General features: G+C 44.6%; 1 protein-coding gene across 2 annotated transcripts in view; it reads left to right on the forward strand.

The window, feature by feature from the left end:
• DNAH1 (dynein axonemal heavy chain 1) overlaps window positions 1-20,426 on the forward strand; it is an 85,062-nt gene that overhangs the window by 4,289 nt on the left and 60,347 nt on the right. For both annotated transcript variants that reach the window (XM_085235795.1, XM_085235794.1), the window contains exons 5-21: window positions 2,272-2,446; window positions 4,038-4,185; window positions 5,697-5,829; window positions 6,338-6,508; window positions 7,026-7,275; window positions 8,494-8,651; window positions 9,458-9,669; window positions 10,702-11,000; window positions 11,989-12,139; window positions 12,653-12,846; window positions 13,931-14,156; window positions 14,580-14,699; window positions 15,338-15,420; window positions 16,473-16,614; window positions 17,116-17,271; window positions 18,330-18,528; window positions 19,954-20,207. In XM_085235795.1, the coding sequence (XP_085091921.1) occupies window positions 2,272-2,446; window positions 4,038-4,185; window positions 5,697-5,829; window positions 6,338-6,508; window positions 7,026-7,275; window positions 8,494-8,651; window positions 9,458-9,669; window positions 10,702-11,000; window positions 11,989-12,139; window positions 12,653-12,846; window positions 13,931-14,156; window positions 14,580-14,699; window positions 15,338-15,420; window positions 16,473-16,614; window positions 17,116-17,271; window positions 18,330-18,528; window positions 19,954-20,207 (3,071 nt within the window). The remainder of the gene's footprint in view (window positions 1-2,271; window positions 2,447-4,037; window positions 4,186-5,696; window positions 5,830-6,337; window positions 6,509-7,025; window positions 7,276-8,493; window positions 8,652-9,457; window positions 9,670-10,701; window positions 11,001-11,988; window positions 12,140-12,652; window positions 12,847-13,930; window positions 14,157-14,579; window positions 14,700-15,337; window positions 15,421-16,472; window positions 16,615-17,115; window positions 17,272-18,329; window positions 18,529-19,953; window positions 20,208-20,426) is intronic.

A 20,426-nucleotide genomic window follows, 5' to 3' on the forward strand; every position in this document is an offset into this window, starting at 1 on the left:
GATACGGGCCATAACCCCTATGGCTGCTTACACTGAGTGTGCTCACAACTAGGCTGAGACTATAGCTTAGTGCACTGCTTTCCTTCCCCTGTCAGTGCCAGGAAAGGTGCTAAGATGCCTGAGAATCCCCTGAAAAAATGAATTTCATTTAGAGATAGAGCAAATTGATCTGACCACGTGGTAAAACCATGCTCCCTTTTCTCCTGAATACTTTCACCCCCAAGGTTCAGGTGGACTGCATTGCTGTCCATGGGAGTTTGTTGTATGGTGATTGGCAGTGTCATATGCCTGGAGAGCACTGAATTTATGTGTGTTATCACTGGGTATGGAGCCAGCAATGCCCTTTTCCTGCCTACCCAGAGCAGTGAAATTGGACCCACCCTTTAAAGCTGTGTTCAGGAGCTGGGTACCCATAGCCAAAACCATGGTTCCCTCTCACTTATTCATTCTGCACCCAACTGTGTCCCAGAGTGCCTTGTTCTCTTTTAGCTGCAAGGGCTCTTTGTGCATACTGAGCTGCTGGTCCCACCTGCTTACAAGAGTGTGTATCATGGGTGCACAAATGTTGGCACAGAACAGAGCTGAAAGATCTGGCAGCCCTCTCCCTGCCCCTAGAGTGCTCCTGGGGGGTGGATCATAGGCTGGCAGTGTGGGGAGAAAGTGTGTATGGGAGGGGAGAGGGGATTTTAGTGCTGGAGAAAGATGGTAAATGTATATACTACCTTCCTGTGTTTAGAAGTGACATTTATTTTCATGAGTGGGGACAAATGATTGCATCTTCAAGTGAGTCTTGACAAGACAGACTCATCCCTAACGAGTGGAGACAGATCTCTATTTATGATCTGCTGCTTCTTCAAGGGGGAAGAAGCTATAAAGCTGGAAATGTAATGCAAATGAAACACTAAGTATTGACATAAATAGTTGATAATGCACAAAGTGCTGTAATGGATGGTGCCATGGATTTTGCTACAATGGAGTGACAAAATTGGAACAGCTGTGCTCCCTGGCAACAAATATAAATCAGGGCCATTCTGTAAGGACCCCAAGTGAGAGATGTGTGTGAGGTTAAAGGAACTGTAGTAAACATTTTAGGGATTCCTCAAAATTACCACAAGCTTGAGTATTGGTATGGACCATGCAAATGTTAGGATCCTATTTATTCTGTTTAAGGAGTCCTTCCTAAGAGAATGGAATAGAGAAGGGAGTTGGTTCAGTGTTTGTCTCTATCCGTGAGCAGACACTGCACAGCTACAAGGGTCATGTTGGGGCTGCATAAGAAAGGCAGGGTGGCTGCAATAAAGGACCCTACCTGATCATCCTGAAATGTGTCTGGCTTCAGCACTGTTGGCTGCTGTACACAATTGCTTTAAATTCAGTGAAACTCACCCTGATGCAAGCAGAAGCACGTGTAGCAGGGCGAAAGCCTGGCACCAGAGCTTGACAATCCACAATAGTGGCTTGTGAGCCAGAAACTGAAGCTTCTCCATGGTCAAATGTTTACAAACATCAATGAAGAATCACCAGATGAAGAGCTCTCATTCCACCAAAATCTATTTTTGGTTCAGTGTTTAGCTCTGTCTAGGGAACAGTGTTTTTTAAAGCTTGCATGCAATTACTTAATTTAGGTTAAGCTTCAAATTCCCACTTTGCTGCTGTTCTATTATTTGCAGCTTGTTTAGCAATGTAAACAATTTAGTTTACATATGGAGTAAATGACATGGTTTAATTTTAGCCAATTCTTGGAAATACATACTTCTGGCTTTGTGCACATTTCCACTGAAAACTTTTGGCCAAATGGTGAGACTGCTAGCTGTTCTACTTTGTTTGGATCTCAAACCACTGCTGATGCACTGCTGCATCTGAGCAGTAACTGAGGAGAGATTTGTCCCCAGTAAGGTGTGAGTAGGGACTTCAGCACTTGAAGATGGCCTGAGAAGCTTGTTCTCTCCTGCACTGTTCACAAGCCCCTTGTCACCATCTCTTCCAAGTTCCTCCAGATTGTCACTGAATCTTTCTCTCAGAGCATCCTGGGGAAGAAGGGGAATCCCACCCCTTTCTGAGGCTGGGGAAACCATGCACTAGAGACAGAAATTTGTATGTATTGGCGACGTGTGTCAAAGCTGGGAATGGAAACCAGTTCCTCCCAGTCGGGTCAGTACCCCACACACTACAAATTCATTACAATCACTCTCAATGGGGGCTTCTTCTGTGCCATGTGTGTGGGTGTGGAGTGATGGCTGGTGCTTTCAGACGTTTGTTTCTGTCTCTCAGTCACAACTTTCAAGATGCCTGAGAATACTGTGAATCTTCTGGATGCACAAGTGATTGGACCAACCACCGAGCACCTCATCGAGTCGGATTTCCCTGAACAGTCGTTTAAGCCCAAAGTGCAGGTTGCCTTCCAAACACTTCCAGGGCAGTGCCCTCGGAGTATTGAAATAGAGAGGTGAGTGTAGCAGAAATACTAAGTCACAGCTTGAACTAGTGATGGAGAACATGGTGGGAAGGCAGGGCCAACCCAGGGGAGTTCAGGTGTATGCAATGTACCCGAGTGGCTGGAAGGGCTGGAGCCAGGATCCCCACCCCTTTCCAGACCTCATTAAGGGATGGCAGTGGAGGCAAGGGAATTTTGCTGGAGCTCCTTGCGTACCTGATGCCTTCTGAAGCTAAGCAGCTTTTTTCCTTTATTTCTGTGCCCACAGCTGTTGCGTTTGAGCAAACACTTTGATAGAGCAAATTCTCAGCTATAAAGCGAGATTTTTCAAATGGTGACCACTATTAGCTATGCTTTTTTTTTTTCTTTGCCAGCACTGAACGATAGCCTGCATTGCTGTGTTTATAACAATCTGCATGGCTGTCTGGAACGTGGCTTGTATTTCACATTGCTGTCACCTCTGCTGAAATGCACCATCCACTGACTTGCTCTGCTGACATCCACTGTTTGGTCTCCATAAACATTCAGCAAGTGGCAGTGAATGTCAGTGGGTGCCATTTTTTTCCACGTGGAAGAATTCAGTGGCACACTTTTGGTTCATGCACCCTTCCATGTCAGATGCCATTCTGTCAGACTGCTTCTGTGCAGCCGTCTGCCACGCAACAAAAACATGTCCTGGATTATTGGTGGGAAGGTTCAACCTCTCCTGATGACCCACTGACATCTGTCTCTGACACCATGGGCCAGTGCAATAACATAAGAGGCATTGCTTTCAGAGCAGCCCTGCTGTGTTACTGTACTTTGAGTATGTGTATGTAATTTATAAATAAATATACATGTATGAAAGGGCTGTTCAAAAAATTTTACCGATGAGGTGCACAATCTAAAAATTTAGACACCACTGCTGTATAGGATTTGTATGGCTTCTGAGCTCTCAGACAGCACTTGCCAACTCAGAATTACTCATAATCATCTTTGCAGTAGAAAAGCTGCACAAGAAGTTCTTGCTTCTTCCTGGCCCCAGTGCTCCTTGCAGGTTTCCTGCTGCACGTCCATTTTCTGCCTGCTGAGCCAACTGTACTGTGGGAGTTGTTGAAGTGGGTCTCTGAAGTGATTCGCGTTTGACAAAAAAATAAAAGAAAAAGGAGAAAGAAAAAAAAAAAACGACTTTATAAGTCTCTTTGGAGAAGAAAGCAAGCTGCTGGAAAAATGTTTTAGATCAGTCCTGATAGGATCCACGGAACAGAACATTGACATAGCCCTCTATGTCCCTGAGAGTGTTCTGTGATCCAGCTTTCTGTCACTGTGGGGCTGATCCAGACAGCAGCTGCTTTGGATTGAAACCTTGCTTTTCCACATCACCTTAGCTCAGTGCCCACAGCTAACTCAGGTAAGTTACTGTTGGCAATAGGAGTGGGCTGGCAATGGAGGCTCCTGCAACCCTGCTTTCATGGTGTTGGACTGTTAGATTTTAAAGCTCTGATGATGTCCCGTGTCTTCTGGGAACCCTGCAACATCCTGCTGTGAGGGTGTGCAGAGTTATAGGTTTGGAAGCCCTTCTGGGCATGCTGAGTGGTCATTTCCCCTATCCAATTCCCAACAGGAGGAGACAGCTGTATCTCACCCTGGATATCACTCAGCTCTTAGCCAGTGAGGGGCTAGACTCCAATCAGCTGATACCAAGGCACTACGATCCCGACAGCGTGCCAGCTATCGAGGAGAAGAAATATCCCATCCACCTCCCACTAAAGGTAGGAGAGCACATTTGGACTTGTGATCTTGTTTCTTATGCCACGGGATGTTTCTGAGAATCACAGGACGTTGAGCTGTCATTGATTTGACAATAACAGCATTACAGTGCTTTACAGCAGGCGTGTCCAAGCTGCAGGCTGCGTGCAGCCCAGCACAGCTGGCACTGTGGCCACCCCCTGCTCTGCAAATAAATAACAACGTAAATTTTGTTACTTTTATGTACATTAACTACGTCATCTATTTTATGAAGGCTGCTCCAAAAGTAATGCCTCCTGTTTTATTCTGTTGGCCCATGATGTCATGGGCAGGTGTTGGTGGGATGGCAGTAGAGATTAAACCTTCCCACCTGTATTCCAGGACGTGTTGTTGGGTGAGAGATGGCAGCAGATGGGCAGTTTGCCAGAATGGCGTCTGACATACGAGTGCATGTGAAGAAAAAGGTGTGTCATTGAATTCCTCCATGTGGAAAAAAATGGCACCCATTGGCATTCACTGCCACTTACTGAATGTTTATGGAGACCAAACAGGAGATGTGAGCACAGTGAGACAATAGTTTGTGCGGAAGTGACCCACTGCTGGTACGGATTTTTACAAGCACAGTGTGCAGGCTCTTGTTCATTGTTGGAAAAAGTGCAGTTAATGGTGGCACTGTTGAAAAATACAGCTTTGTAGCTGAGAATTTGCTCTTTCGGATAGTGTTAGTGTGCTCTTGGTATCTGCTGTCATTTCTATGGAAATAAATAGGAGGCATTATGTATGTATGTGTAGCCCAAGATTACACTCAGTATGGCCCACACAAGCCAAAAGCTTTAGAACATTGGGCCCTGAAGGATATCCCCATGATGGTGAGCATCTTTTCCAGGGTGCCCACAATTTCTGTTAGAACTAATACTCCTTGAGGATGTTCCACAGTGTCATTTGTGTTGTCCAGAGAAAAGGTGTTGTTGCGTGTTTCTGAATGCAGTACTTAGCAGAATGTGTGTGCAGAACTAATCCACGTGCTGATCTCTCCCTTGGGGAGAACTAGAGGTGAAGATATTGCTGTTTGGGAGAAGTCTGTTGGTCAAATGTCAGCACAGCTTTTGCACCTTAATTGCATTCAGTTTTAGTGGCCCGTTTAGGAACTACAAGCTTCTACAGCTTCCTCATGAGAGGATCGGGTGCTGATCTCTGCTCTCTAGTGACCGGCGATCAACCTGAGGGAGCAAGATGAAGCTGCATCAGGGAAAGTGCAGATTGGATGTTGTAAGAAGATTCTTCACTGTCCGGGTGGTAGGGCACTCGGAACAGGGCCCTCAGGGCAAGAGTGGTCACGGCCCCAACTTGTCTGAGTTCGAGACAGCACAGGTTTTGAATTTAGGGTGGTCCTCTGTGGAGCCAGGAGTTGGATTTGCTGGTCCTTGTGGGTCCCTTCCAGCTTGAGATGTTCTGTTCTGCACGCTAATTCTTCTCTCATTAAATTTTGTACCACAAAGCTGGGCTTTATTTCAGTCACTTTGTGGCTTTTTAGATCTTTGACAATGAAGAATATGACTGTCGAACTCCAGAAGAGTGGATCTCTCTAGGACTGGAGCCAGGATCTCGTGACAGAAAGCCAGTGCCTGGGAGGGCACTTCTACCTACAGATGATGTACTGGGACATGGTAAAGCCTGAATGAGTTACTGCTCAAATGATTGCTAACAATTGTGTAGTTTCTGATGAATGCAGCTCTGAATAGCAGAAAAGCAATAGCTTGTACTGATCAGGTTCAAGCAGTCAGAGCAAGAGATCGAGGATCTTGATGGCTGTCAGTCCTGCCCTAGTCTGTTTCCATATTTTAGGTGTCTGACTTCTGCTTGCTGTGTGTATGTGTACAGTTGCCCTGGGGAACCACACCTGATCACTCCTCAGAGAAGGAAGATTGAGTGCTCTGGGGTGTGCAAATAATTTGAAATGCTATGTGGTGAAACTTGAGTTAGTTGTTTAGTTATCACAGCAGTATTGATCTGAGATTGACAGAGATTCAAGCTAATAAGTTGATTTCACTGCAGCCTTACCATTCTGGTCAGGAAAGTCTATTTGCTATAGCCATCAGGAAAAGGGCTAAAAAAAAAACCTATTAGGATAGTTAGAAAAACTAACCCTGTTTTAATCCTTGATTCTCTTCTCAGAGGACCCCAAAAGCCAGAAGTTAACCTACAAGTGGATTGATGTTGGTGTTCTGGATTATGACAAGGAGACAAAGCTCTATTTGGTGCATAAGTTAGATAAAAATGGGCTGGTGCGTGATGAAGAAGGGAGACCCATCCTTAATGGAGGAGTAACTCCAGAAGGTGTTGCAAGTAAGGGTTTGGGGGAACTAGCACATTTACTGAAAGCCAGTACATTACTCACACTACTCCTAGGCAGAGATGGGAGTGATGTCAAGAAGTCATTTAATCCTCTCAATATTATTCTTGACACATATCTGTTTAGCCTATCCTGAAAAACCTTCATGGGAGAGAGCTTCATGCCTCATTTTCACAACCTATTTGAGGGCTTCCCTTTGGAAGTTCTACCTTTTTCTGTCTCCCCTCTTCTCTGCCTTCATAACAAGTGAAACGTTGGTCTTTGAGCCAGCACCATTTTGAGGGGGGTCACGGACAGATTAAGATCAAACATTCACCTTTTGAAAATCTTGGAGATGCTGCTAATTTCATGCTCCTTGCTTCCTGCTGTCCTCAGACTTGGTCCTTCACTTTAATCTCCATTAAGCTGACCCAATTAAGTTGTCCATCAAATAGCTGCTGTCAGCATTGCAAACCATTCTGAGTTTTGTGTTCCCTGTAGGATTTTGTAAACTTTATTTTCATTTTTCAGAAAGAGCCCCGCTGCTGCCATGTCAGTACTGGGTCCCACGAGTTTATCTGATGTTTCTGGCTGAAGATCCTCAGTTGTTTGCACAGAGAATAGTTTCTGCCAGCATCTTGCGTAAAAAGACACAGATGCTGCTACTGTATCACCTGTATGTGGACTGCATGCCTACAGATGGACTAAATAGCATCAGCGAGACAAGCCTGGAGAAAATGAAGCTGTGGGCTCTGCATACACCCAAACTGAAGAAGAACAGGTAAAATATCAAGTACCTATCTTGGGTCTCAGCCTTTAACCAGTTAACATTGTAGGACTTCATAGATTGGTGGAATGAGTGGCACTTGAGGCAGATCTAGAGATCCAGCTCAGCCCATGGGTTTCACCTGGTTTCCAGCGTGTGCAAACCACTCTCTTACCCAGAGAGTCACCAAAAGTAAATAGGATGAGAGCCCCAGTGGCATCTGTTAATGTTCCCAGGTGAGGGAGATGCACTTTGCATGCAGATGCACTGAGCCATGCTTACACCTGCAGTTAAGTGATCTACAGCAGCAGAAAGTAGGACAGAAATGCCCTGGTTGAACTTGTTGTCTCCCTGAGCTTCTGATGGCACAGATCAGTCATTTCTCAATTGATCTGCAGACCACCATCTGTCTCCAGAGAAATGGCTGTTGTCTGCTGGTGTCGCGTCTACCTGTTAACTGCTCTAATAAACAAATCAAAAGATCTGCACAGAGTGAAGCAAATAGAACAGAAGATCTCCACCTGAATATAATCAAGTGTCTCTCTGAGATGCAGTTCATATCAGGGAGGCGTTTTAAGAGTCCCTGGGTTGATGAATCATGAGCCATTATTGGTGTTGCTGAGAATCAGCCATAACTTATTGCCCTGCTCAGAGACAGGAAGGTGTAAGGGGCTTCATGCTCTGCAAACCTTGGTGGAAGAGCAGGTGAGTAATTAGGCTCTGTTTGTGTGCAGAAATACAGGCAGAGAGAAAAGTGCCATGCCTGCCTGAGGTGGAAGATGACGATTTCCTAGGTCAAGCAGAGCAGGGCTTCAGCACTTACACGCATGTTCTAGCTGAGGAAACTAGAACATGCCAAGAGATGCTCAGCAGGAGGCAGCTGGGGGGATGCCCCAGATAGCCCAGCTCTTCCAGAATTACAAGCAAGCTTCCTCAATTTTTGGTTATTTACACTCCTCTCTGTAATGCTGCTCAGTCTGCATGCCCTCAGTAGAAGTTTTGCTTTGATCTGAAAAGACACTTAAGAAAGCTGCAGTCCTAGTCTCAGGTCCTCACTTAAATGTCTGATTGAAAGCTTTGCTGGCTGTTCCAGCTGTCTTAGTGTGTAGTAAGAGAGCTTATGGTTTAGCAGATATGGGAGGGAGGGAGTGAAGGGCGGGTTTTGCAGTAGAGCTACAGTCAGGCTTCTGTTCTGACACTGTGGGTTACCATTGTTTCCATGTCTTGTAACAGAATATTAGACTGCATGGGCTGTCTGGAGAAAGAAGTGAAATTAGACTACCAGCGCGCTATGAACAGGATGATCTTTGACAGAGCAGTCACTTCCAAACCTCAGCTATTTTCTTATGTCACCCTGCCAGACAAAGAGGAGAGGAAAGTACCAGAGAAAGGTATGGGAAATAGCGGAGCAATTTGAATGTGGCATGCTTGCAGAATCTCTGTTTATGTTAGGATTTGTGCTTTGTTGCAGAAACTCTCAGGTTGGCAGTGATGATTAGTGCTCGTAAGGGACAGCAGGAGGAAATGTTACCAGACTTTTGAGTATGCCCCCTCTTTTTTAGGGTGTACTTGCATGTTCATGTTACCTTCCTGTAACACATTACTATTCATCATCTAAGCTGCAGTAAATCTGCACCCTCAATGGCACCAAATGCATGGTGCTATGATTACCTGTTTTTCACTCTGCAATAAGCTAGGAATGCCTTCCTTCTGTTTGCTGTGCTCAGCTGTGGCATACTTCAGACATGGAAGAACTCAGGCTCTTTTAGGCTCTCATACTTGTGTGACATGACTGCATAAGAGGGGGTATCTTGTGCACTAAAATCCTCCAAAAATTGGAACACCTTGACATGGCTCATAAGTAGTCTCTCACAGATGACTCAGCTGTATATTAAAGCTGCAATGAGAAGATTTTGCCAGTCCTGTGTTCTTAATCAAGGAAATGTCATGAGCCAAAGTTTTGGGAGCTTCGAGGACCAAAAGTTCCTCTCAGCCCCTTATGGAAGTGTTCAGAAAGTCTCTGCTGCAGAACGGCCACTCGTTCATCCAGCCATCTACTGAAACTGCATACCTGATGAGTATACCTGAGGACAGTCCTTCTCACAAACTGTGCCCTAAAATAGGGCTGTACTCTTCCTCCATAACAGAAACTGAGATGCCCTTGCAGGCGGTAATGTGTTCTTTTGTTTGTTGCCAGGGCTCATCTGCATCCCAGACTATCCTTTTGGCAAACAACAAGCAGCCTTCAATTTTGTCTCACTCCTGACAAAGCCAGAAGTCATCCTTGTCCTTATGCAGGTGCAAGATGAGTGTAACAAGGCAGCTTCCATGTCTCTGTTTAACACAAGCTTAGCCAAGCATGTCAGCTTGGAGGAATTTGAAGAGATTCAGACCCAGACCTTCACTCAGGTGAGAGGAGCCATAGGCCCCCTAGTCAGCATCAGCCAGTGCTGTCCATGAGCTTGGTCATGTGTCAGACAAGTGGCCACATAGGGCTGCAGAACACCCTTTTCCTCTTCCTTTTCTCATGCAGATTGCAGTCTGATTGGCAATTACAGATTTCCCATTTGTTTTTATTTCCCTACCCCTTCAGCTGCAAAGCATAAGAGCTCTGATTTCTCTTGAAACGCTCATGGGGGTAATGCTTTTCTACACTCTATGTTCTTTATGTGCTTAATTAGATTACTCTGCTTGCAATGCCAATAGACTAGGACAAAAAAAAAAAAAAAATTGCAGCTCTGTAATAACTCTCACCAGAAGATTTTCACGCTCTCTAAATGAGGACAGCACTTTGCACACTGGAATATGGCCATGCACAGTACACAGCTTACTGATGGTTCTGCAGTAAATCGGGGCAGAGAGCAGGTATGGGTCCTTCCCAGTCCCATGCTGCTTCAGCTTGGCAGTGCTGTCATCTGCTGAGTGACTGAGGTTGTGTTATTGCATACAAGCAGCAGCTGCCTGTGGAGCAGAAGTGACACTTGGTGGTATTTTAATAAAAGAAAACACTGCAGGCTGCTGCTGCCCTTGGCTACTTCCCTCTTTCTCCTCACTTGTCAAGAGAAGACAACAGTGTGTCCTTTACTTGCTCATCATACTGTCTATGCAACTTTTTATGAGGGACCCTGACACAGACAGCTCCAAGGATACTGTTCGATAGAAAAGAGAACAAAAAGGGAAGACTGTATAAAAAGAAAGAACAGAGCTCTCCTACTTTTTAATATTGGGCTTTCTTTTTGTGGGTCTGTCAGTGAAGGTGTACGGTAAAGCAGATGCCACGTATATGTGCATGGAGAGCTACAGTTTAACCACCACAGCTAAAAGAGTACTGCTCAGTTACTTTGCACAGAGAGAGATCCAGCAGGCTCAGCTATCCTGACCATGCTGCTTTTTCATCAGCCCTTGGAAGGTGACGTGGTTTACTTTGTTTCTTTGCCCTAGGTGCAGGCTTTTCTCAAGGATACTTGGATCAATACAATAAAGACTGCAGTGAAGATCGGCCTGAGAAATGCAGGCAAAGGCTGGTACAACCTGGAGCAGAGCAGCTGGGATGTCTACCAGATGTCCAAACTGCATAAGCTGATGAAGCGCGTCAAATTCATCCTGCAGGACTCTGTGCGCTATCTGGTGCAGAACTCACTGATCAGATTCATCCAGCTTTTGCTGGATGCTTGCCACGGTATCTTGAATTGCTCGGAAGATATGGAATGGGGAGATGACCTCATCAGTAGTCCCTACAGGTAAGGAAGGGAGAGAAAAGAAGGTCAAAGGATAGAAAGAGTGGAAAAGTGAAGTGCCGTTGCCTTTCTAAGTACTGTCTTTGCAAGCAAGCTTTGCGCTGCAGGAGGGGTTTAGGCTGGGGTGTTCTCCCTGCTCCTCTACCTGACACACTCCCGTGGGTCTGGGAGTCTGACACGAAGATTACTGTTCTCCTAGTACAGATTTCAAGCGTACTTGATTTAGTGACATGAGACAGCACAGCAAAACCAACGTCTGTTACCTTAGCATAATGTTCCAAAGACTAACCATGTCCAGCATCCTCAAAGGAGCAGGTAATTACTGCTAACTACTTACTGGAGGCCAGGAAGAAGAACACCAGGAGGCATTATGGATGCTTAACTCCATTCTTGTGTTAAAACTCAGGATTAAGATCTGTCCTAAAGAATACCGAGTTCAGTCAAGATGCCCACATTTTTTTTTCCTTTGAGTATTTTAAATTTAAAAGAAAAAAAAAATTGTCATTTTAAAAGGAGAGGTTTAGAAATAGAACATTTAGGAAGTTGAAGACACTCACGTGGGGCTTTTACCAGGGACTTGGAAACCAGTGGAAGTCTTTACACTAACTTCAGCTGATCCTGATCTGTGCTGGTGACATGTGAGATCAGGAGGTACTCAGTATCATTTCTGGGAAGTGCATTTTGAGAGTATATTGGAGAGGGTGAATGCCTGGTTTGAAAAGTGTCTGCAGTTCTTCTTTAAAGCAGCTCTATCGGGTTATGACTTTTGGGAGTCTTAGGATGTCACGACTGCCACTTCCTTCTCCCTACTCAGACCAGAGGTCTCAGTGCCCTTACTGGTAACACCAGAATGCAGTTTTCTTGTTTTGATCTGCATAGGGGTGTCCTCCTCTTCTCTGCTTTCATCTCTTGGTGTTTTAGTATTAGCATCAGTTGCGTACTGTTCTCTCAAAAAAAACATCCCTGCTCTTCTCATCTCCTCCCATTGCAGGCCTCGAAGGAACCCAATCTTTGCTATTGACCTCGTGCTCGATGACAGTGGCGTTCACTTCAGCCCCCCTGCGGAGAGTTTTAAGGAATCCCTCCTTTCTCTGTTGGACAAGGGAATCCTGGTGACTCACGCTGTCCCACAGCTGGAGAAGGTAACTGTTCTGCATCCACAGTGATACAGCTGTGCAGGCTGTATTGCAGCGAGGCATAGACACCCTCAAGCCTGTACTGAGGGAGAGAGCTGCAGAAGTAGGTAGCGGGCAATGCAGTTTAATTAGGTTGGGCACATCACTGTGCTAACGCAGTTCTATTCTAACAGGATTTCTCCATGCTGTGCATCTCTTTATTTTGCATGACTTCTGTTTTTGAAGTAGCAGGTTCAATGGAGAAATGTCCTAAGTAGCCTGGGTGCCTTGAGTTCATGGTTCATAAAGGAATTGGCACCTATTCCAGTGCCAGCAGTGTGGTGCAGATCTCTTCTGCACATGCATCCTTCTCCCATTTATTATAAAAGACCAAGCTCCCTATATCCTCCTCTCTGGGGTGTACCATCACACTGATAAAACAATTTCTGAGGCACTGTAGAAGGACAAGATGCCACCTCTTCTTTGGGGGCTGTGGTTAGCTGTGCTAGTCCCAAAAGAGCTCTATCCCTCCTCTTCCAGTATGTGTTGGAGAACATACCTGTCACAGGCACACCCTTTCTGGACTCAGTGGACCTTGATGAACCAGAAGTGGAAGAAATGCGTGTGGCTCTGCAGTCTGCAGTTCAGAAGGCACTGATCCCTCTCCAAGCCTATGCTAAGAAATACAAGAAGTTCTTGGAGCTCAATAACAATGACATCCAGTACTTCCTGAAGTAAGTGGTGTATTGCAGCCGTACCTTTGAAACAAACAGCAAACCTTTTCTGAAGCTGTTGTGTGGATGCATGTGAGAGTGCAGGACCTGTTTTGAGCCCACTAGTCTGTATGAAGTGTCTCAGATGCTACTACCATCGGAGGCAGCCTTCAGCCACAGGCAGTGGTCCATGTTTTTAGAGGAAATTGGCGATGGCAGTGAGAATTTCTTTGTGCTTCTGAGAGCAGTCACATTCCTGACATGTTTGTAAGTGTAATTGGAGATATTAATGGCCCTAAAAATGACTCATGCTGTTTGAAAATCCAATTAGCATGCTTGACTCTGACCTCCTTCAAACAGTGTCTGTTCAGGCTGATAACATTCTGTAGGAAGTAACGTTTTCTTCTGTTTCAGCCTCATTGTTTTCACTGCCAAAGCTCCTCTTTACACCTATGCTGTCCTTTAGTCTCCAGTTACTTTAATGGTCTTTTTTTGGCATCTTTTCTCCAGTCAGTACAAACAGTGGAGCTGAAGTCCTATTTTCTTTTGTTATTTCAAATTCAATAACTTACAAATGCTGTGTGACAAGTTCCTATGTCTTCCCAGAACACACTCTTTTCTAATCTTCCCCTGTTTATACCTGTACTTTAATTTTGGCTCTACCTCTCTTCTCCCTTAACACCTCTTCCAGCATTCTTCCACTCCTTTCTTGCAGATAAATTATTTTTTTGCTCATATTCCTCTGTTGACACACCTATTGTGCTCTAAAATCCATTGTAGGTTTGTGTCTGTCCTGTCTCTTCCTCCCCTGTAATGTTCCCCAGCTACACACCAATCCAGTGTCTTCTTGTACTTTACTGTGATATAAATACACTCCTCACTCCCTATGTCTTCTGTTGTAAGGTCTAAAAGGCATTGGTGGCCTCTCTGTGGCTAGAGAAGTTGTATGCATTCAAATAGGAGCTGTTCTAATAGCTGTGAACACATTATTAACCTCATGTCTTGATCCTTTGGGTGGGCACGTCTGGACATCTTTTGAACAGCAGGGACACTCAGATAAACTTAAGGGCTATGTGATTATTTTAGTTGGTGCTTTGACTTGCAGAGACTACCAAGAGCAATGTCCATCTGCCCAGGAGGTAACGACTATAGTGAACACATACTTGTCTGAAAAGGAAAACCTGGACAACTCTCTACCTAGTTCTGTCGTCATTGGTCCCTTCAGTGTCAGAGTAGAAGATGTTAAGCAAAACTTGTCCAAAAAGTACAGTGCACTCGCCACTTCCATGTTGGACTTACTGGCTGAAAACCTCCATGCAAAGGTGAAGAATGTAAGTCACCTGGTTTAATACATTGCCTGTCAGTGTCTTGTCTTGTCCCTCTGCTTTTGAAATTGCTGTGTTTGTGGGATGGCCGAAAGGCAGCAAATGAGCCCATATTAATGAGAACATTTGAAAGATTGCATTGGAGTTATTTGTTAATAAATAAATAAGGCAGGAACAGAGATGCACAGATTCAACCAATAGATGATTTGTGTGCCTGACAAAAATGTTTTGAGGTGTAAGTCCCCTGCCATCTTACAGGAATGTGTCTATGGATTGAGAAGCTCCACCTAACTGAGGCTGGAACATCCTTCTAATTGCTCTAAAGACAGCTGAAATACAGACAGTTATTGCTTCCAGTTCTCAGTGAGATGAGGTGCTAGCCCCATGCTGAAGCTGCAGGGATGGTCTTTTTGCTTTGCCCTCCTGCAGATCTGTGATGCATACAGTGCTGTCAGCTCGAGGATACACGAGGCACCAAACAATATCGAGGAGCTGACTGAGCTGCGGGAGTGGATGAAGGCCGTCCCTGAGCAGCTGGCTGTGCAGGAGGTAGGGTATGCTCTTCCCATGGGCACCAAGGGCAGTGGGGAGAAAACTTGTCAGTGCAATGTTTGGTGTCTCAGAAGCAAAAATCCATTTTTTTTAAACTTATTTGTCTATGTGTGCAAGGCCCTATGATTCCTAGCTATCAGAATTGTTTTTTTAAATATGTATAACACTAAAAAACACTGAAAATGAATGCTGTTTTCAAGAAAGTATTTCTGCTACCAAGTGCTTATAATGCTTAGCTAATTTCTTCTAATAGGACACTTTAGTGCTGAGTTACCCCAGCCAATTTGCTGAGTAGGTCTCCTCCCAGTTATGATAAACAACAGCAGCAAGCTGTAAGCTGACTTGTCCATGCCAAAGGAACAACCTGGAGGATAACCCAAAGCACTCCACTTCTGACCAGCATGTTTCATTCACGTAGATCAGAGAGAGATACAGTGGCTTGATCATTAGTGGAACGAGAGCTTGGAAATTCATTTCCACTGTTCACACAACAGAGCAGCAGCTTTACACCCTATTAAGCTTGTGTGACTAAGGCCCTTCAAAGGCACCTCATGGAAATGAGGTATGCACCAGAGAGTTGGGATTAGCACGTTCTAAAGGTGTCTTTTTTGGTCTGTTTCTCTCACCGTGTGCAGGAACTGATTTGTGAAGTCATGGAAGATTACAAAGTCATGGAGGAATTCCTTTACAATCTCACCGAGGAAGATTTCAATGACAAGTGAGCACAAGTGTCATTCCTCCCACTGTCAAAGTGGGACACTTTGCAGCAATTACTTCTCTCAGTGCTTCAGGGTCTATGTGTCTATCAAAAGCTCCAGCAGAACCTTTAAGTGCCACTCCGCTATATGAGCGCTGAATTCTTGAAATGGAGCTTACAGAGAAGCATGGATTCATGCTGCCTTCAGGCCTTGGCCAAGGCAAACTGGTAGCTATTAACCTGTTTAAACATATTAAAGCTCTTCTATCTTGGTTTTTTGGAGACCTTTGCACAGTGCAGAAAAAAACTAACAGCCCACAAACAAAAACCCACAGAAAAGCAGCTCAGCTCTTGGACAGCTTAGCACAGATGCGTTGGGCCTTCTGGCCAAACTTGGCACGTGCAGCCCTAATAGGTGATGGCTGCATTCCCAGGTGCTTGGCAGGTCTATGGCCTTGAGTATAATGCTGCAGAGCTTGCATCTGGTGTTGTACAAGCTCACAAGTCCAAATGGAGTACTAGTGAGCAATGGCTAAGTAAGAACCAAGAAACATGCCTTAGAATAAGCAGCCACATTGGACAGCCTCTCCTATATCTGCATCACGCTCCCTGGAGCACTCTGCAAATGCCAGAGCTTCACTTTATCTGGGTTATCCTGGCCACTCACTTCCCTGCTCAACAGGAAACAGGTTTTATCAGTAGCCCTAAAAAGCTAAAATCCAAAACTCTCAGCCCGTTTTTATTTGTGAACAGTCAAAGAAAGACATTCCCTCTGGGTGCCCACTGTTGTTTTGCTACTCTGTTTCTGGCTTTTCAGCAAGATTACTAGATTTGTACCTCTTAAAAAGGCCCTCCACCTCTCTCGAGAGTTCTCAAATTCAATAGCCTAGTCACAAGGGCTACGTAGAAACAAGAAACTGGGAGAGATTTATTTGTCGAAACCACATTAACTTCTGTTTTTGTAAAGCTTCCCTGTTTGGTTGGAGTTCGGTTTCTCATTCTGTTCTTTTCAGCATTTCAAGCATATGCTCAAAAAGCCTCTCTCTTTCTCTCGTGACATCATGTGAGTGCAGGTGGGCTGCGAGTTACTGGCCCCTGAAAATAGCTATGCAGACTGAGGCTATTCAGCTCCAGCACGTGCAGGATGAAGACAGATTCCGTGAAACCCAAGTGATGGATCACAACATATTTGAAGAGAAACTGGAGGACATGAAGGTATTAAGCTCCTGACAATAAACTGTCCAGAGATGGGAGGGCTTCAAACATGTTGTGGTTACCCACGGAAAACTTCAGATGAGATTTAAGTGATTTTAGGTCAATGTATTATTGGGCCAAAAATTATCCAAAAGAAACCTCTGCTTTTTATTGGAGTTGGGCTTTCAATTAGGAGTTTCTTTTTTTAAATTATTTTTCAGTACAATACTCTTCCTGGTGAAAAATCAATATTTCCTGCAAAAGTAATATACAATATTCTATTTCTTGGGCATTGCATGCACTTCTTTCTTCTTTCTTATGTACTCAGTTCCCTACAAAGCATCCTCCATGATGTGCTACCATCAAGGGCGAAATAACAGAAGTCAGGGAACTCACCTTGCATGGAAGACCCTGAAACAGGGGCAGAGTTTTGGAAAAATCTTAACACACCAGGAAGCTGAGATTTCCAGAAGCAGCACTCAGGTTCTCAGCCCCACCTCACGCCTGCCTTTTTTCTTCCAGCTGACTGTAGGTGAATTTTCTGTTCAAGTGGACATCAGACAAGCTCATAATTTGGCTAATGAAGCAAGACTGGTCGGGAAGCAGCTGAAGGAGCTTCAGAATTTGGCAATTCTCTACAACAACCGGGAAAAAATCTTTGGGATGAAAGTTACTAATGTAAGTGTTCCCCTACCTACAGAACCCTAACCTGTATTGGGCCTCCAATCGGTAGGTAGGTAGAGCAAGTAATAAGTCACAGTCGCTCCAGAATAAGTTCTTCATGCTCTTCTGGGTTTTCTGATGCTGACTAGAGACACTCCTTAGTCCCTTAGTAGAGTGGCTGTGCTGCTCTATCACTCTGTGCTGAAGAAGAGCTGGTCCCAGATGAATGTTCATAACCCTGATATCATAGAATCATAGAATGGCCTGGGTTGAAAAGGACCACAATGATCATTGAGTTCCAACCCCCTGCTATGTGCAGGGTTGCCAACAGCAGACCAGGCTGCCCAGAGCCACATCCAGCCTGGCCTTGAATGCCTTCAGGGATTATATTGCCCCTTCTATGAGAGATTTTGGGTGTACGTGCTCAGACTTGAGTGATGTTGATGAGGAGGAGTCACAGAGGTAGGTCTTGATGCAGCAGATAACATGCATCGATTTCTGTAAGGCAATTACTGCAGTTGTGCAGATGTAAATGACAGTGGTTGCATAGTGGTGGCAGGGCTCAGATGGTGACATGTTCTCTTAAGGCAACAGTTTATATAGTTACAAATACTCCTTTTTGCCTGTGGCTGTTCAGCTGTCAATGCGTCATTGTCACCCACATCCAGCCCAGTCTGGCTGCAGAGCAGAAGTGAAGCTTACGTGATGCTTTCCTACTTCTCAGTCTGTGATTATTTCACTGTAAGGACCCAAATTCCAGTAAGTTCAATACGAAGTGCACTGTGTGCTTCTTCTGAGTGTACGTGGGCTGCCCATCAAAGCCTCTTCATTCACAACAGAGCATTTGTAAGGAAAGTGGAGAGGGTGCTTTCTATACCAGATGTGCTGCAGCCTGACCATGTAACGCCCAACTTTGCTGGTAGCTCTTTGTTGGAATCTACGTTGTGGTCCCACAAGAAGGCAGTCTGATGCATCCTCTTGAAAGTAGTAGTTTGCTCATTGCTTGAGATTCAAAAAAGAATTGTGCTCTTTTTAGCCTTTTTGACGTGCTTGCTTTTTTTTTCTTTCTAAAGTACAAAAAGCTATCCAGGATGGTGAAGGACTTTCAGCCGTATTGCGATCTCTGGAGTACGGTGTCAGACTGGCTGCACTGGTGTAAGAGCTGGATGGATGGTCCTCTCATTGAAATTGAAGCTGAGCAGCTAGAAAAGAATGTCAATAACTCTTTTAAGACGATGCAGAAGTGCGTGAGGCAGTTCAAAAACTCACCAGGTAGCTATACAGTCTGGGGAAAGGATGGTGGTGCGTGTATTGGTATGAAGAGCATCACAGCATGCTCAGAACAGGGAATTGTGAGGATGTCACATGAATGTGTGGTGTATATTACAGCCAGCTGAGAAACTGCTCATATGGTTTTTCTCTTTTTTTTTTTTTTTGTTCTTTTTCTTTCTGTAAGTATGATTCACATCTAGATGCTAGTCTTGCTGCTTAAAGTACTAGTTTGGCATAGAAACAACCACCCTCCAAATTACTTTTATACCTAATTTCCAAGACAGCACTGAGATAAAAGCCATCCTCTTATGTTGCAGTTTGTTTTGCTCTGTACAAATTATTAAATATTATCTAATTACTCATAAAGAATTAATATGTAGTCTGGTGGCTAATGACCAGAGGCCTGTGAGTTTAAACCCTTACTTAAGTCAGACAGGAAAGAGACTTGAAGCTGGGTGCTGTTCTTTGGCCAATCTTATTTCCTCCATGGACCAATTAATTTAATAGAAAGCCAAAAAAGATCTTACTAAAAAAAATAATAATAATAAATTGCAAAGTCTGGAAATAATCTGTAGAATGCAGTAACTTTTTTTCTTCCTATCCAAATGTATATGAAATATAAATGATCTCATCCAGCCCTTGCAAGTCACGTGAAGATCTTTTTATCATCACCCCTAGTAGAAGTGGAATTGAGTGTTCAGTCACAGCTTAACTTCCCATTCCTTGATGCTGCGAGATCCGTTGGTCATTCTTTGGAGCTAGTTCTAAAATCTACCAGATGGCTTAGATTGAAATATATTTTGCAGTGGGAAATTTTTGATTCATCCTTTTTAACTTGAACTCTCTCTTAAACAATGCCATGAATCAGCCCCAGTGGAGGAGGTGATGAGTGGATGCGTAACTATGAATCATTATGGTAAACAGAAATACTAAGAATACCTGCTCATATTCATGGCAATATTCCCTTCCACCTGGTGTAATGTGTGCTTTGGCCTTGAGCCTCCCTGCCTTTGCATACCACCAGCAGGGACTGTGGGGTGCTCACATCCTCGCTGTGACTACGCAGCACTGCCACACAGGGTGCAGTCAAAAAGGGGCATGTGTGCTAGCCAGACCTCAAATGGGAATCTTAGGGTGAGCTCTGGGCTAAGGCACACTTCTGCTTAGCATGGACTTGCTTCTAGCAGTTGTGAGGCTGATGGGCAGGCCTGCTTCTGGGAGCAGGCTCATGTCCTTGCTTGGCAGCAGCACAGAGAGAATCTTCAAGCCTGCATTTTTTTCTATTGCTTTCTCTTCTGCTGCTTTTCCCCATACCTTGTGTCTACAAGCACATCAGGCTTTAGGTAACTTCTTGTAGGAAATTAAGGCAACTTCCTCGCATGCTGTTATTGCTGATGGTTTTTTTTCTGATTCTCTTCCTGAAAGCATGCCAGGGTGTGGCAATGGAGTTCCGAGACAAGATTGAAGAGTTTAGACAGTATGTCCCCTTAATCCAAGGGCTGAACAATCCTGGTATGAGAAGTCGGCACTGGGAGATGCTGTCAGAAGACACTAACATGGATATCAAGCTAGATTCCGATCTGACGCTTCGTCGCTGTTTGGATATGAACCTGCAGGACCATATTGAGAGTATCACCAAAGTAGCTGAGATAGCTGGCAAGGAATACGCCATTGAGAATGTGAGGAGAGAGGGGGATTTGTGATTGTTTTTAGGGATATTTCTGCTGGACTTCTGTTGAGCAGCCATTCGTTGCCTTGGGTGGCATTCATATGCTTCCAGAGCTTTATGCACATTCTGCAGCACATCTCAGACGTCCCTCAGAGATGGGAACAATGACCACCTGAGTGAACTCATGCATTGGAAGTTATTTTGCCTTGCAAGGAACCTACAGTTGCAG

The sequence above is a fragment of the Meleagris gallopavo genome, chromosome 14 (genome assembly GCF_905368555.1).
Source record: "Meleagris gallopavo chromosome 14, MGAL_WU_HG_1.1, whole genome shotgun sequence".
Lineage (NCBI taxonomy): Eukaryota > Metazoa > Chordata > Aves > Galliformes > Phasianidae > Meleagris > Meleagris gallopavo.